Source organism: Pagrus pagrus (assembly GCF_965226575.1).
Source record: "Pagrus pagrus genome assembly, chromosome: 7".
Classification (NCBI taxonomy): domain Eukaryota; kingdom Metazoa; phylum Chordata; class Actinopteri; order Spariformes; family Sparidae; genus Pagrus; species Pagrus pagrus.
The window spans coordinates 7,080,559-7,096,789 of NC_140191.1; the positions used below are offsets into that span (position 1 = coordinate 7,080,559).

The 16,231-nt window shown below is 37.0% G+C and overlaps 2 protein-coding genes and 1 long non-coding RNA gene across 3 annotated transcripts in view; 2 read left to right on the top strand and 1 right to left on the bottom strand.

The window, feature by feature from the left end:
* Positions 1–16,231, top strand: part of LOC311260262 (uncharacterized protein) — a 61,493-nt gene that overhangs the window by 17,991 nt on the left and 27,271 nt on the right. Inside the window, exons 14-15 of the mRNA XM_084357876.1 lie at positions 4,276–4,326; positions 4,604–4,647. Coding sequence (XP_084214002.1) covers positions 4,276–4,326; positions 4,604–4,647 — 95 coding nt within the window. The remainder of the gene's footprint in view (positions 1–4,275; positions 4,327–4,603; positions 4,648–16,231) is intronic.
* LOC311260269 lies at positions 8,900–16,217 on the bottom strand. Its single transcript, XR_014622981.1, has 4 exons — positions 16,022–16,217; positions 10,307–10,433; positions 10,001–10,055; positions 8,900–8,990 (listed from the first exon to the last, which is right to left on the bottom strand). It is a non-coding gene; the product is annotated as an uncharacterized lncRNA (long non-coding RNA).
* LOC311260267 (NACHT, LRR and PYD domains-containing protein 1a allele 5-like) lies at positions 10,427–13,855 on the top strand. The gene is made up of 6 exons (XM_084357898.1): positions 10,427–10,544; positions 10,664–10,914; positions 11,025–11,153; positions 11,403–11,538; positions 11,700–11,729; positions 12,566–13,855. The coding sequence occupies exons 1-6, from the start codon at positions 10,436–10,438 to the stop codon at positions 12,832–12,834; spliced, it is 924 nt and encodes a 307-aa protein (XP_084214024.1). The 5' UTR covers positions 10,427–10,435; the 3' UTR covers positions 12,835–13,855.

A 16,231-nucleotide genomic window follows, 5' to 3' on the forward strand; every position in this document is an offset into this window, starting at 1 on the left:
GGAAGGGGGCGGGACGAGGGGAAACGCATCTCGACGAGGAAACAGAGCTCGATACAACACCGGTTAACGTTTCATTCAAACAGTTTAACCGTGAAGCAGCTCTGCTCTCCGGTGTTAACGAGAAGTCTTCAAGCTGGACTGGAAATAAAACTCACCTGCCCTCTCTCTCTCTCTTTCTCTCTCTCTCCCTCTCTCTCTCTCTCTCTCTTTCTCTCTCTCTCCCTCTCTCTTCTTCCGTCTGTATGTGTCTGTTTCAGTATCTCTGAAGATGTGAAAACACAGTAAGTTTAAAATCCAGACACATCTTCTACCTTCAGCTCGTTCAGCAGCCTGAAGAAGATAAAGTACTTTCCGTTAGTCCTCCTCCAGTCTGAAGCGTTGTTCAGATTTTAGTCAGGTCACCTCCCTCTTACTCATCAAACAAACAAACTCTGGACAGTTTGGACAGTATTACATTTAAGCACTGACGTGTGATATTTTATACTTTGCATGAAACATAATGTCATTATTTTTAATTATTTTTAAACATTATTTTACATCATAACAATATGTATTCCTCTGAAATATGAGGATTTATTGTTTTCAGTCCTCAAACACCCTGAAGTCCAACATCTAAACCAAATGCAGCTTTTCATTATAAGAACACATTTTTTCAGGCTGTACCAGCTTTCAGAGAACCACAGTGGAGCTTTTTGTGACACAGACAGAGCCCTGATTTTCAAAATGTCTTGTTGGATGACAAGAAATAAATAAAAATGATTTTGAAATTAAAAAAAAAATAAAATCACACTTTCTGTTCTGTATGTGCAGACTTACAAAGTTACAACCTGAATGTACATTGTAATTATTAATGCTTGGAGTTGATGATCGTCGTGGTCACTTGGTGGTGGTGAAGTGCAGCACTGCGGTCAAGTCAGCTCTTGTTTCGAAATTGCGTGGTCAAAGGAGCCGCATCTATAATTCGAATGCGCACTTCACGTAACACTTACGGTAACCGCAACGCAGCGTCCTGTGATAGACTCCTCAGAGTACAGTCGACGATCATCACGCATTAATTACATTAAACATTCAGGTTGTAGCTTTGTAAGTCTGCACACACAGAACAGAAAGTGTGATTTTTTTATTTTTATTTCTATGTCTGACTTCAGTCTGAGCAACTTTAGAAACACAACGTCGGTTTTCAAAGACATGTTTTTTTTATTTCTGATTTTGAGTCTGCACATAATTATGTCTATGCGCCTCGTTTTCATACATTGTGTTTTTTTCTATTCGTTCATCATTTGTTGCTTTTATGTAGATAAATTATTCCAACAAGACGTTTTGAAAATCAGGGCTCTGTCTACCTCACAAAAAGCTCAAAATAATGACATTATGTTACATGCAAAGTAAAGTATAAAACATATCAGTGCTTAAACTTAACTTAACTTTACATGTGCACCTTTATCGTATAAATCATGTCCAGAGTTTGTGCAGTAAAATGGGCACTGGTTTGAGGAGTAGCCTAATGAGGAAGGTGACCTGACTCTTCATCAACACTTCAGACTGGAGAAACTAGTTAGATACCGACATTCATACGGAAGAAGAGAGCGAGAAAAACACACCTGGTTAGTTTTATTTCCAGTTCAGCTTGAAGACTCTTAACACCGGAGAGCAGAGCTGCTTCATGGTTAAACTGTTTCAATAAAATGCTGACCGGTTTTCTTCAATTTAACAAAAGTGGACGAACTTCAACTACTGAAACTACTATAAGGTAATAAATCATAACACTTTGCTTATTTACTTTGACTTTCAGAGCTCTGAACGACGGTTGAGTTGTTGTTGTATTTAGGAAGACGTGTGTGTGTGTGTGTGTGTGTGTGTGTATTCTGCAAATAGTTGTTAATAGTTGTAAGTAATTGTATCTGTAATTTGCACAAAAAAGAAAGATATTGCAAAAGTAGTTGTAATTGTTGGAGAGAAAAGAGAAAAATATTGTCAAAGAGTGTTCTAAAGTATTGTTATTAAAATTATTCCTGTTTGTTAACTGTCAGCCTGTTTGGCCTGCTGCTCCCGCACCAATCCCCCCCACCCCAAAACCCGTCAACCTAGGGTTTGGGGGTGGGGGGATGGTGGGGGATTGGTATCAAACACTGATACACAAAAGAACCATTTCTGTCAAATATTGTTTACAAATCAGTCTAAATCTGTGTTAGTGAGCACTTCTCCTTTGCCGAGATAATCCATCCCAGCTCACAGGTGTGGCATATCAAGATGCTGATTAGGCAGCATGAATATTGCACAGGTGTGCCTTAGTCAATAAACACACTCACTAACACAGATTTAGACAGATTTGTGAACAATATTTGAGAGAAATGGTTCTTTTGTGTATAAAGAAACTGTTTTAGATCTTTGAGTTCAGCTCATGAAAAATGGTAGCAAAAACAAAAGTGTTGCGTTTATATTTTTGTTCGTGTATATTGCTGAAAGAAAAAAAAAAATTCCAATACAGTGCAGCTCTAATTTTAAATATAAGTCAAACTTAAACATATATATATTTCTTCTGTTACCATTGTTTGGTTTGGTTGTGAAATAAGTTCAAAGTTCATATATATTTTGACTAATTATTATTAAAATTATTTCAGGAGAGGGAGAAAAATATCTGTGAAAAGTTAGCTGTAACTTTTGATGAGCTTTGAGTTTAATTTTATGTTGAGTGTTTTGTATTAAAATCTTTTTTACAAAGCAGTCATGCCTGATGTATAATTAACAACAATAATTATTTTTAATTCCTTTTATTCTTTCTTTCTCCTCAGAAAAACTCTCTGTGGATGAACACCAGTCTGCACTGATCAACAAAGTGAGTAATATCATATCTGACCATGCAGAGTACAGTTTTTATTCAGTGAGATTCAGGTTTAAAATGAACTCAACATTAATGATGATGATTATTAAACCAAACATGAATCACATTTGATGTTTCTCACAGAACTGAAGCTGAGATGATACTGAGCTCAGTACTGTTAATATCATGACGTTTTGAAGTTCCTCAAAGAATTAAACAAAATGCAAAACATGAAGTTTAAAAATATCTTCATTGAGTTGCCACCTGTTTCTACAGTTACTCCAACATCTAATGTTGAGATCAGGTGGCTCGTTTCAGTTTTTGACAGCACAGTGAACAAGTTACAGCCTGGAAATGCAAAAAGAGCCAGTTACAGACTGCAGGTTAAAGATATTAAAAGGTAGCAGGACATAGGAATCATCCTCTGAGATAACAACCAGATAAATACCAAATATATCAGCAGCTTAGGTGATCTTATAGAAAAACACATCTTAGAGAAATAACATTTTCTCTATGGACATGTGCATTTTCCAGGCTGCGACGATGGGGGCTGTTAAAGAGCTGCTTTTGGAAACACTCTATGATCTGAGTTATGAGGAGCGAAAGACCTTCACATGGTTTCTGCAGTTCACGTTCTTCCAGAGGAGCCTTCCACAGATTCCCTGGAACAGACTGCAGAAGGGAGACATGACAGAGTCACTGGTGGATGTGATGGTGAAGAAATGCGGTCAAAAGTCTGTAGAGGTGACCAGGGAGGTTTTAATGGACATGAACCGGACTGATCTGGTGCAGAGGCTGTCAGAGACCAGCTCAGGACCCAAAGGTAAGATAGGAGGACAACTGTCACATTAATTCATAATAACAGACAAATACACAATGTTACAAAAAAGATTAAAAAAAATAATAATAAATATGAAATTAGACAGATTACTTCAGAGTTGAATGATTTGGATTTTGACTTTAAAGTAAAGATCTGAATGAATCTGAGTCTTTGGTCCTTTTTTTGGTAAATGTTGTGTTTTCAAAGGGCTCAACATCTTTTTATTGAAAACACTCTTCTTTATTGGGCCACATCTTGTTTGTTTTTGGTCCATTTAATTCATTATTACCAGCCTTATATTGTAAATGGCCTGATAAGAATTTATCTAATGCTGTCGACATAATTTCACATGAATCTGTTGAATTGTCTTTTTGTATGTCTTTGCTTTGACGTACACTACACTCCTCTGTGGAGAGAGATAGTCTGTGTAAGTTAATTAATTACAGTGTTTTCTCATTGATTCCCTCCCTCTGTAATCATGACTTCCTCCTGCCTTCAGTTCACACACCTGAAACTGAAACATTAAAGGCTTTTTATTCTCAGGACTCAGTATTATACTCAAGACAAGTACACATAAAGGTTACACACAGAGTATTTATTAATGCAGTAACAGTTGTCATTAACTGTGTTGCAGCTGCTGCAGGTTCGTCAGCTGAAGTGTTTGGTGTGAATACCACAGAGAAAGGTAGGTGACCTATAAACATGAATTAATGTGTGAAATGAGTCCTGTAATTATTTTACTTCATGTGTCAGTGTATGAACATTTAACACAGTTTAATAGAAAACAAGAAAGTGTTTATCAGGAGAAACTTGTGATTGATTGTTTATGATGTTACGATTAAGTAGATTTTATGGACATTTTACAATAAATCCTTAATATTAGAATTATTATAGTTGGACAGTCTGATTATGTTGGTAAATTAATCATTCATGAGTCTTTTTTATGTTTCCTCTCTGCTCAGAGAAACACTCTGTGGATGAAGATTGTCCTGCACTGATCCAGAAAGTGAGTGATGTCACATCTGTCTGACTTTAAACTAAAACTAAGATAATTAATCTGTTAGCTCATCAACATTCAGTCACTAAATCAATTGAGTAATTTATTTAAATAAAAAAGATGCCAAACACTCTCTGGTTCCAGCATCTGTGAGGATCTTCTGCTTTTCTCTGTTTTGTATCATTGTAAACTGAATATCTTTGGGAATATCTCTGTTGACCACAAAGCAAGACATTTGAAGACATCACCTTGGACTTGGATAATTATAATAGTAATAGTTATTTGCACTGTTACTTAAAACAGATTTTCTTATGTTCACATGAGGAAACTCTCAAACAGGTAAAATGAAAATCGGACCTGTAAACAGAAATGAAATAACTGTAAAAGAGGAATAAAGTAAATCAATTTGATTTTACAAGGAAGAAAGAACTGTATCCACATAATAAAAACAGGTATATGATCAGTGGAAATAAATGTTATCACCTTGTGCTGATGTACTCTCACCATATCCACATTTCTTAAACAGAGACATTGATGAGATGTGAACAGAAACATTTGTAATCATCCTTCCTGAGAAATCACACTTTAATCTCATGAACATTTTCTCTGAATTTAACAGGTGGAATCGATGGAGTCTGATATAGAGCTGCTTTTGGAAACACTGAAAGATTTGAGTGATGCAGAGCTCAAGAAATTCAAACATACCCTGTTGAGTCAAACTTACTTCAGCAGCCTACGCTTCTTAAAAATTGCATTAATGCTGCAAGCACAGACGACACACGTGCAGGACATAGTGTTTATAATAGTGCTGAACTACAGCCAACATGTGGAGGAGACAAAGGATATTTTAAAGACGATGAAGAGGACTGATCTGGTGCAGAGGTTGTCAGACAGCAGCTCAGGATCCAAAAGTAAGACAATAAAGATAAAAACATGATAAAATCATGTAACTAGTATATAACATGTCTGAGTTTATAAGCTTTGTCTTCCATTTACATTATAAATGATAATAGTTTTAATGTAGAGAAGACACATCAGCTGGTGTATAGAATACATTATGTCTAAGAGAGTGGGTAGAAATGACAATTTATATGCCACTGTTGAGGAGGTTTAACTGTAATTTTGTGTTTTGTTTATTTCCATGAGGCAATATTGCCTGATCATTTTAATTTAAAGCTGTTAGACCAGTCATCAGTTATGAGTGACTTTCTACCTCTTCTCTCCTCAGAGAAACACTCTGCAGATGAACACCGCTCTGCACTGATCCACAAAGTGAGTAATGTCACATCTGACTTCATACAACACAGCTTTCCTTCAATTGATGTAAAAACCGGTCGTCATATTTAACATTTTAAATAATGATACGACCCAAACTCAAGATTTACTTATTTATATTTTTATTTATCACAGAAGTGAAGCTGCATTCAGGTCGAGCTCTTTAGCAGTAATTTAATATAATAATATTACACTGCCTGGCCACAAAAACAGCCACCACCTGGATTTAACTAAGCAAATAGGTAAGAGCCCTCCATTGGATAATTACTGCAATGATTAATATGTTTCAGCTGACAACAAGTTATTTAACCCTAACTGATGCAGTGAGAAGCTTCTCATTTCTTAAACAACCATGTCAGGAGATATATCCTGTGGTAATGGAAAAGATGTAACTCTGTTTCAGAAGGGTCAAATTATTAGCCTGCATCAAGGAAAGGAAACAACTAAGGAGATTGCTGAAACTGCTAAAACTAGGTTAAGAACTGTCCAACACATTATTAAAAGCTGGAAGGATGGTGGTGAACCTTGGTGAATCTTCGAGGAAGAAATGTGGTGGGAAAAAAATCTTGAGTCTTCTTGAATCAAATGGTAAAAAATCAACAGTAGAACTCACAGCTATGTTTAATAGTGAAAGCAAGAGCATTTCCACACCCACAGTGCGAAGAGAACTCAAGGGATTAGGACTAAACAGCTGTGCAGCCTTAAGAAAACCACTTATCAGTGAGGCTGATCGGGAAGAAAGGCTTCAGTTCGCTCGAGAGCATAAAGATTGGAAAAAGGTCATGTGGTCTGATGAGTCCAGATTTACCCTGTTCCAGTGTGATGGAAGCATCAGGGTCAGAAGAGAGGCGGATGAAGTGATGAACCCATCATGCTTGGTGCCTACTGTACAAGCCTGTGGGGGAAGTGTTATGATCTTGGGTTGCTTCAGTTGGTCAGGTCTAGGTTAAGCAACGTCATGTGCCCAAAAAATGAGGTCAGCTGACTACCTGAATGTACTAAATGACCAGGCTTTTCCATCAATGGATTTTTTTCTTCCCTGATGGCACGGGCATATTCCAAGATGACAGACCTTAACCCCATTGAGAATCTTTGGGATGTGCTGGAGAAGACTTTACGTAGCAGCCCGACTCTCCCATCATCAATACAAGATCTTGCCGAAAAATGTATTCAACTCTGGACGAAAATGAATGTTGTGACATTGCATAAGCTTCTCAAAACGATGCCATGGCGAATGCGTGCCATAATCAAAGCTTAAGGCGGTCCAATGACACAATGAGTGTGTGACTTTTTTTTGGCCGGGCAGTGTATGATATCTTTGCCACTGAGGATGAGATGAGGAAATGTCTGCATGAATATTTTTCCTGAATTTCAATTGATGTTCATTGAGAATCAAAGGTTTATCCATCAGAATCTATTTATTGTACTTTAAACAATTTCCAAAGCATAAAGGAAATATATGACATGAAATAATGAAAACATTTTCTTTGAGCCACTGTGACTTATTTCAGTGTTTGTGAGAAGATGTGCAGCCTGTAAATTAAAATAAAATAAAAACCAGTTTATAAGAATTAAAGCGAAGCCAGAAACACTAATACTTTTTTGCTTTGTACATTGTGTTACTTAGAATAAATAAATCAATAGATCAGGTGAACATACTAATCAATAAAAAAGTTCACATACTGCGATCAATCAACAGCGATTACCAAATGGATCAATAACTTGTGTGATCCAGCTGAAACACCCACGTTTATAACAACATTGACAAGCTTCAAAGAGACACATTTGTAATTGTCCCCAGTGGATTAAATAAATGTCTCATGAATGTATTGATTATTTCAGGTAGCAACAAAAGCGGCTGTTCAACAGCTGCTTTTGGAAACTCTGAATGATTTGAGTGACAAGGAGCTCGAGAAATTCAAGAAGATTCTGCAGTCGACTGTCTCCCAGAGGAACCTCCCACATGTCTTATGGTTGTTTAATTACAGAGCAGATATAGTGAAAGAGCTGGTTCAGATCTGCGGCCAACAGTCTGTGGAGTTAACCAGGGAGGTTTTCATGGACATGAAGAGGACTGATCTGGTTCAGAGGTTGTCAAAGCCCAGCACAGGACTCAAAGGTAAGACTAAGAAGACAAAAAGTGTCTCATAAAGGTCTAATAAATACATTTCATGTTTCATAATAAAAAAACGTAAGGGATGAGGATGTTTAACGAGGTTAGTATTTGTTTCAGGGCTTTTGTGTTAAATTTCTTTAACACAAAAGATTGTGAAGATAAGTGAAACTTATTAAAGTTGATTATACTCTTTTGTGTAATCAGATTATAACCCTCTGAGTCAAGTTTTATTTCTTTCCTCCTCAGAGAAACACTCTGTGGGCAAACATCCACCTGCATCATCTGAGAGAGTGAGTTTGACTTTACACATCACAGCTTTCATTCAGTAAATGTAGGGTGAAAACATCCTCATCTTGAACATTATAAATGACGACACAAAGGACACCAAATGTTATAAAGTGGATAGTTCTCTCACAGCATTAAGTGAATAGTTTTTCACTGTTAGAGAAACAAGAATATGTTGTGTTAGATCAGGTGGTAGTAATCAGTTTATAGGAATTAAAAAGTAAAATGATGAGGAAAATCTTTTTTCTTTTTTTTTGCTTTGATGTTGCTGAAGAAACAAATACACAACGATAAGTTTGTGTTTGTACAAAAAACAACAACAACAAAAAAAACAAACATATTCAGCAGAACAGATATTACCAACTGTATCATTATCATTGTCTGCACTGTATCCATCAGGAAGTAACCATGACATCACTTCAGGAGAAGCTTTTGGAAACGCTGGAAGATTTCAGTCCTGGTGATCTGGAGAAATTCAAGCATGTCCTGCTGTGCACTGAAATGAAGGAAGGCCAAGAAATCCCAAGACGCCGACTGGAGACTGCAGACAGAGTTCAGACAGTGGAGCTGATGGTGGAGCTCTACGGCCAACAGTCTGAGGAGGTGATCAGGGAGGTTTTCAATAAGATGAACAGGAGAGATCTGGTGCAGAGGCTGTCAGACATCAGCTCAGGATCTGAAGGTAGGGTGTAGGAATTAAAATTATTATTAATTATTATTATATTAATATTTGAATGTCAGAAATGTCGAATGCAGATTGTGGTCTGTATCATTTTAAGCTGAGTTCAAACTTTTAGTCCTGATTTTCTGGTCACTGACGGTTTTTGGAGATCTAACCCGACAATAGCCCTACATCAGAGTTATGTGCTAATTAACATAGATGGGTGTAAATACATCAAGTATCTTGTCATAAATCAAAAAAAAAAAATACAAAGTACGAGGATGAGAACATGTATTTTATTAAAATGTAAGTAATATGTCATTTTAAAGTACAAAAATTTTGACAAAATGGTTCACCTTTCTCAGTTTTGTGTTTTGAGAAGCTGAGCTATCAAGAAACGTGTTTAAACTATTGGGCAAAACAGTATCCTGTCGATTATTTTCCAAATAAATCAATTAGTTGTTTGGTCTATAAAATGTCAGTAAATGGTAAAAAGTGTCCATCAGTGTCTCCCATACCCAAAGATGACATTCTCAAATGTCTTTTTTTGTCCACAACCCAAAGACATTCAGTTTACTGTCACAGAGGAGTAACTGGAAACATTTTCTCATTTAAGAAGCTCGAATCAGAGAATTTGGACTTGGACACTTGGTTGCTCTGATTGGTTGTAGGTCTATCCCGTCCAGAAGCATTTTGTTTGTGCCCGTTGATAACACTCCTTGAAATGGAAAATGAGCAAAGAGATTCAAGACTAATCGGATTTGTGAATTGGTCTGGGGATGCCTGGCTAGCAGAGCTATGTAGAATATCATGTTTTACCAGTAAAAAATATGAAAAGTTACCATATAAGTTTATATATCAACATAACGTTGTTCAAAGAAAATCCTATGTGTCTTCACAAGGTCCTTCAAGAAGCCTTGAGCATGAGGACTGTGGAAGTGCAATGGTAATTCATTATATTCATAAAGTTGTTCAGTTTATTTGTTCAGTTACGTGATGCTGCAAAACAAGTCCTTTCCACTTACTTGTAAAATGATTGTGCTCTGCAGCAGGACTCCAGTGACTGGACTAAACTTGAACCTGAAGTGAACAGTACAGATGCAGATGAGGCTCCAACTTACAGGTAAAAATAACATCATAAATACTGCGTCACAGTAAACTGGGACTAGAGGAAATATTAAGATTGGTTCTTGAAATTCATCACACAAAGAAAACTAAAATCTTTCTGTGTGCTGTTACTGGTTATATCAATGCAAACATAAGGCACATTTATGTACATTTGTTCCACTGTGCCCATAAAACAATATTTTTGTAAACATACACAAACTCACTTGTTTTCTTCCCCACGACTCAGCCTTCAGTCTGAAGCAGGAAACTTTGAATGCAGTGTCTCTGGTTTGCGCTGGGTCTGTAAGGAGAGGGTCAGTTTCAAGTACCAGTTTTGCCCTTGGGAGGAACCTATGGAGAGGATGGAGAGCAGGAAGTACAGGCTTGCAGGTCCCCTTATTGACATTACAGTCAATGCTGGGAAGCTGGATGAAGTGTACCTGCCACACTGGATCTGCATAGGTAAGTGAACAAGAAAATAATAAAATACATTTATAAACTTTAAAGTTCTGACAGCATGTGTAAGAATCTGATTTAATCCTTTTCTCCTCACAAATCATGTGTGCTTGTGTTTTGTGCAGATAACAACCCTGAAATAAGAGACGAGTTTGCAGTCCTACACATCGATGACTGTGGAGACGTTGTGGAAAAAGTGGCTGAGGTCACATCGTCCCATGTCAAGTTATCAGAACCAGTCTTTTCTCCAAGAGCGGTCCTGATGAAAGTTGGTGTTCCAGTGAAAATAAACTGTAAGGTGTTAATGTACAAGACCAACACGGCATTCCTGACGCTCCATGTTTATCTGATCCCGCGTGATCCTGGACTACAACAGGTTATTGCACATCTTACTGTCACCAGTACCAATTATAATAAGACACATCATGTATAAACTGATAACACAGACAACAATGTTGGTTCCTGTAACCTTGTTTTTTCCTACAGGCAATAGACAAGAGACAGTTATCCTCTGGATACAAAGCAATCCAAAAGCCACATCCAGAGAAGTCCCTGAAAATGCGTGATCGCTTCACCCTCACAGCAGATTTGGATGGTGCAGAAATTTATCCTGAGGTTTGTTTTGAACTGCTTTTAAATCTTTGCAGTGAACTTTGTTTCAGAAATGAGTTTGATGCTACAAGATGAGTACGATCAGACAACAGTTGCATTGTTGTTTTAAATTTCTTTAAAAAAACGAAGACAAAGCAAAACGATCCAACTTTACTTACTACACTACTTCTCACTGCCACAACAATTTTCTCACTTTAAAGCATGAAAAAGAGAGAAATTCCTCACTGTATATATACATATTTTTCCCCACAGAAATTAAAGCTCAGATATGAAAGCAGAGAGCCAAATTTCTTTGAAGTGTACGTTGAAAATCCAGACAGAAAGTTGTCGCTCAAGCTCACAAAAGAAAATGAGCACCAGCCAGTATGGACCTGTGCACTTCGAAAAGGTCAGCTTCAAATAATATCACAAGAATTTATGAATGCTTTCAATGTCCCAGTTTCATTTGATTGAATATGCACCATGAGATAAGCAGATGTCTACTGTTAGATAACAGCAGTGAATCAGCTACATATCTGTATTTTCTTTACATCTGCCCTTTTTTTCCAGATGAATACCAAAGTTCTGCTCATATACAAGGTAAGACATTTGAAATTATTTATATTGAGAAGAATTCCACTTTGTATTTCAGAGTCACAAGACCGCTTCCCATTCAGCTTCAGAGACAACTGACAAACACCTGGATTTCCCTTTTATCGAAAAAGAGAGAATCATAAATGTATCGTAGCGGGGGTTTGTTAGATAATGCCACTAACCTACACCAATCAGCCCCAACATTAAATCCACTGACTGATGAAGTTAATAACACTGATCGTCGTTGCCATCAGGGAGTTACTTGGTCTGCAACCGTGTCTAGGTGGGTGTTGCTTGTCAAAGAGACATCCACATGAATACTAGTTCCAAGGTTTCCCAGCAGAACATTTGATTTTAACGAGATTAACAATCATATCCACTTCAGCTGTCAGTGGTTTTAATGTTGTGGCTTATCAGTGTGTATGTTTAAGAAATTGTACTAACGTGTTGCTACAACAAAATGCATCTGCCCAAAAAAGAAACTGGGTTCTGCCATTGATGCTTATGCTGAGTGTGTTCATAATAACCTTCACTTTGCCAAAAAATTGCTAAATAATCAATTGTATAGAATTTTTGGTCAAGTATTTCCTTTAAACTTCCTGTGAAGTTGCCCTCTTGAATATTTCTAATCAATAAAATGTTTATGTTTCTCAAAAAAATGTATATTTTACATTTGAGGTTAAACCAAACTACACAAATTAATGTTGAATGTTCTACTGCCCAATTTAAACAGTGACTGACCATCAACATATATTTGTGATATTAATGTTATTTCTCTCTTTAAAGAAACTGATGCCTGACATTAATCTAATGAAAGTGTTTCTCCTCCCCTCCACCCTCAGGGGAGCACTTTGTGGATAAACACAAGTGTGATCTGATCGCAAAAGTGTCCAATATAGGACCAATATTGGATCATCTCCTGAAAGAAGGCGTAATCCAACAAGAAGATTATGACACAATCAGGGCTGTCCCGACCACTCAGGAGAAGATGAGGGAACTCTACAGGGGCCCCCTGAAAGCTGGAGGTCAAAAAGCCAAAGACATCTTCTTCCAAATCCTTAAAGAGAAGGTGCCATATCTTGTTGCTGATCTCAAGAGGAAGGAGTCATAAATACTGTGACCTACAACATTAACTCTTTGCTACCCGAAGCTAAGATTGTTACAGATTGACGCGACAGTTTAATAGCCAGTATTTATGAAACTATCCTGGTTTATATCTTTTTTGTATTAGTTCTTAAACTCGACTTGGTCGTGACTCGAAAAGGTTAATAACCACTGTTCAAATGAGTCAGTGATCAAAACAAACTGCACATATATAATAATGTCTATGCACCTCTTTTTCATACATGGTGTTTTTTTTGTATTCGCTCATCATTTGTTGCTTTTATGTAGATAAATTGTTCTTGTCATCCAACAAGACATTTTGATAATCAGGGCTCTGTCTACCTCACAAAAAGCTCTGGTCAGCCTGAAAAATTGTGTTCTTCTCTAATGTCTCCTCTTCCAAGCCTACAATGACCGCTTTCTCTCTGTGTTTTACTTATTTATTTTTTATTTTCGTGTCTGTTCTGGACAAGGCCTGCTGTAACATGGTGTTGAAGAGGACCCACTCTCTCTGTAGATATAAAAGGCTCATTCTCAGGTAACAAAAACACGATTCTTAGTTTCAGGTGATTATACACTGATGAAATCATGATTATAAATATTATATTCAGTTACTGCCAAGAGATCCTCCTAAATTATGCACACTGGACCTTTAAATACAAATGTGTATGGTGTGCAGTGTCTTTCCTGCCATGATCAGTGAGGCCCATTTAATTGTTTCATTTTGATGACATGAGATGAGATTTCATGTAAGATTAGAAACCAGATTCAGAAAAAAGGTTTATCAGACGATGATGTAAGAAAAGACTGAAGAAAACTAGACATGTAATGTTTTTATCAAATTGACCGAGAGTCTATTTTGTTTATGTAATTTTGTAAAACATGCTTGATTATGAATGGTTATCTGTACATTTTAAAGTTGGTTTAAACTTTCATTTGTTCAAAATATTCTTTTTATCTGGTGTTACATCTTTTAGTTCTGCTCAATAAGAATGCTTTCCGTGGTCGTTCAAAATGTTTTCTATTCTGAAATTTATAATAAAATCTTGTGATTGCTATTTTAAATTCTGACTGAATGGAGTTTCTTAAAAATAGTATATTGTGACAACCCCTCCACCCGGCACTAGGTGTCCCCGTTCTTTTCTGTTTGTAGTTTTCAGGGGCTGAATGGAGGGTCATCAGCTGCATGAGCTACCACTGAGTCAGGTGTGCTCTTCCCATAAATATCTCCCTCGTTCTGCAGCCCTGCTCTCCCTGGGAAAGATCCCTTTTCCCTCCATCTTTGTTAGTACATTATTGTTCTTCTGCCAATTCATGTCTCACATTTTTGTCACGTGTGCTTGTCTTTCACTCCAGGTTTTTAAAAATGTGCACGTTGACCTGAACATTTATTTGTGTTCAGAGGGGTTCATGTCCTGATTCAATGATACTGAGCTGGATGTTGTCAGTCAGGAAACTGTAGGGTGATTAATAGATTAGTCTTTCCTGCAAATGTTATAAGTAACAAACTGCCTGAATTTGTATGATTGTATTGTCCTTAAGTCCAAATATTTAAAAATATTATAAATGGATCAAGTCTGTTTCCAGTTGTTGGGGACTGGAGAGCACCGCTGCATATGTGAGACAAAGTTGTATAAAGCCTTTTGTGGCTCTAGAGGGAGCTGTTTGATAAATAATGTTGGTTGGAGCTGAAGACTACAAGGTTTGGATATGAAACAGTCTGGAGGTGTCAGCACAAGTTGTCATCTGAAATGTTATTTTGCAATGTGTGTGTATTGTGTTTGATTTCCAAAAGGTGGAGGCACATTAATGATGTGTTTCTCATGAATATCATCAGATCTACCGTGTCTATCATAAAGCAGGAGGTGGAGACAGTTTCATTCTTTGGTACAATCTCATTTGATTTTCTTATATAAGTGACATCTGTTTGAAAATTCATTTTAAAACAGCTAAAAGACACTTTAATTACCACATTAGGCAAAATTATTGTTTTATGTGATACAGTGCAAAATGAAACAGTAAAGCAATAATGAATGAATAATGAAAATCTGCATTTTGTTGAGATGTTGGACTTCAGTGTGTTTGAGGACTGAAAACAATATTTAACTCAGCAAAACTGAAGAGTAATAAACTGAAAAAATAAATCCTCATATTTCAGAGGAATACACATTATGATGTAATAAACAGTTTAATAATAATAGTAATAACTTTATGTTTCATGCAAAGTAAAGTATAAAACATGTCAGTGCTTAAATGTAAAACTGTCCAAACTGTCCAGAGTTTGTTTGTGTGTTTGAGGAGTAAAGAGGGAGGTGACCTGACTGCAGAGGTGGACAGAGTACACAACTTCACTACTTGAGTAAAAGTACAGATACTCCTTGTCAAATATTACTCCAATACAAGTAAAAGTAGCTTAGTCAAAATATTACTTAAGTAAAAGTACTAAAGTATTTGCTTAAAAAATTACTTAAGTAAAAGTATTAAAAAAATATCTCAGGAAATACAGGAAAGGAAAGTAGCTTAATGTCATTATACAATACACTGATGCGATTCTGCTACAGACAGTTTATAGCTCAAAAATAAACAAATAAAGACAAGAAGCCTCAGAACACAGACTCCGCTGCATTCATCAACACATGAAATATATACTATACTCACTCTATGCTACTCTCTCTCTCTCTCTCACACTCACACACACTCTCTCTCCCTTTCACACACACACACACACACACACACACACACACACACACTCTATCTCTCTCACACACACACACTCTATCTCTCTCTAACACACACACACACACACACACACACTCTCTCACACCCACTCTCTCTCTCTCTCTCACACACACACACACTCTCTCTCACACACACACACACACACTTTATCTCTCTCTCACACACACACACACACACCCCCACTTTATCTCTCTCTCACACACACACAAACACACACACACACACACACACACACACACACCTAACTCCTACCTTGGACTCTTTGATATGAATTGTATAAAAAACATGAGCAGAAAATCAACTTAATCATTCAACTGCACTGCAACAGTTGCCATATTTTTAAACCGTTTAAAATGGCAACTGTGATACTACAAGCACATACAATTACGTTTAAAATGTGCATCTGCAATTTAACCAACATTGTGCTAGCTAACGTTAGTAACAACTTTACATACCGCGACGTGCTTTTTCAGGTTGGAGGACGAGTATTTGTCGGCCGTGATATAATTTGTTCGCGATAAGCACAACAAACATTTAAACTGAAACGAATCAAACATGGGTTTGAGATAAGGCCACGGGTGCTCGGTGGGAGTTTCCCCCGTGTTTCTCCAGTTTCTTCCTCCATTTCTTCGTATGGCATGACGCAGTACAGGTACGGCAATACG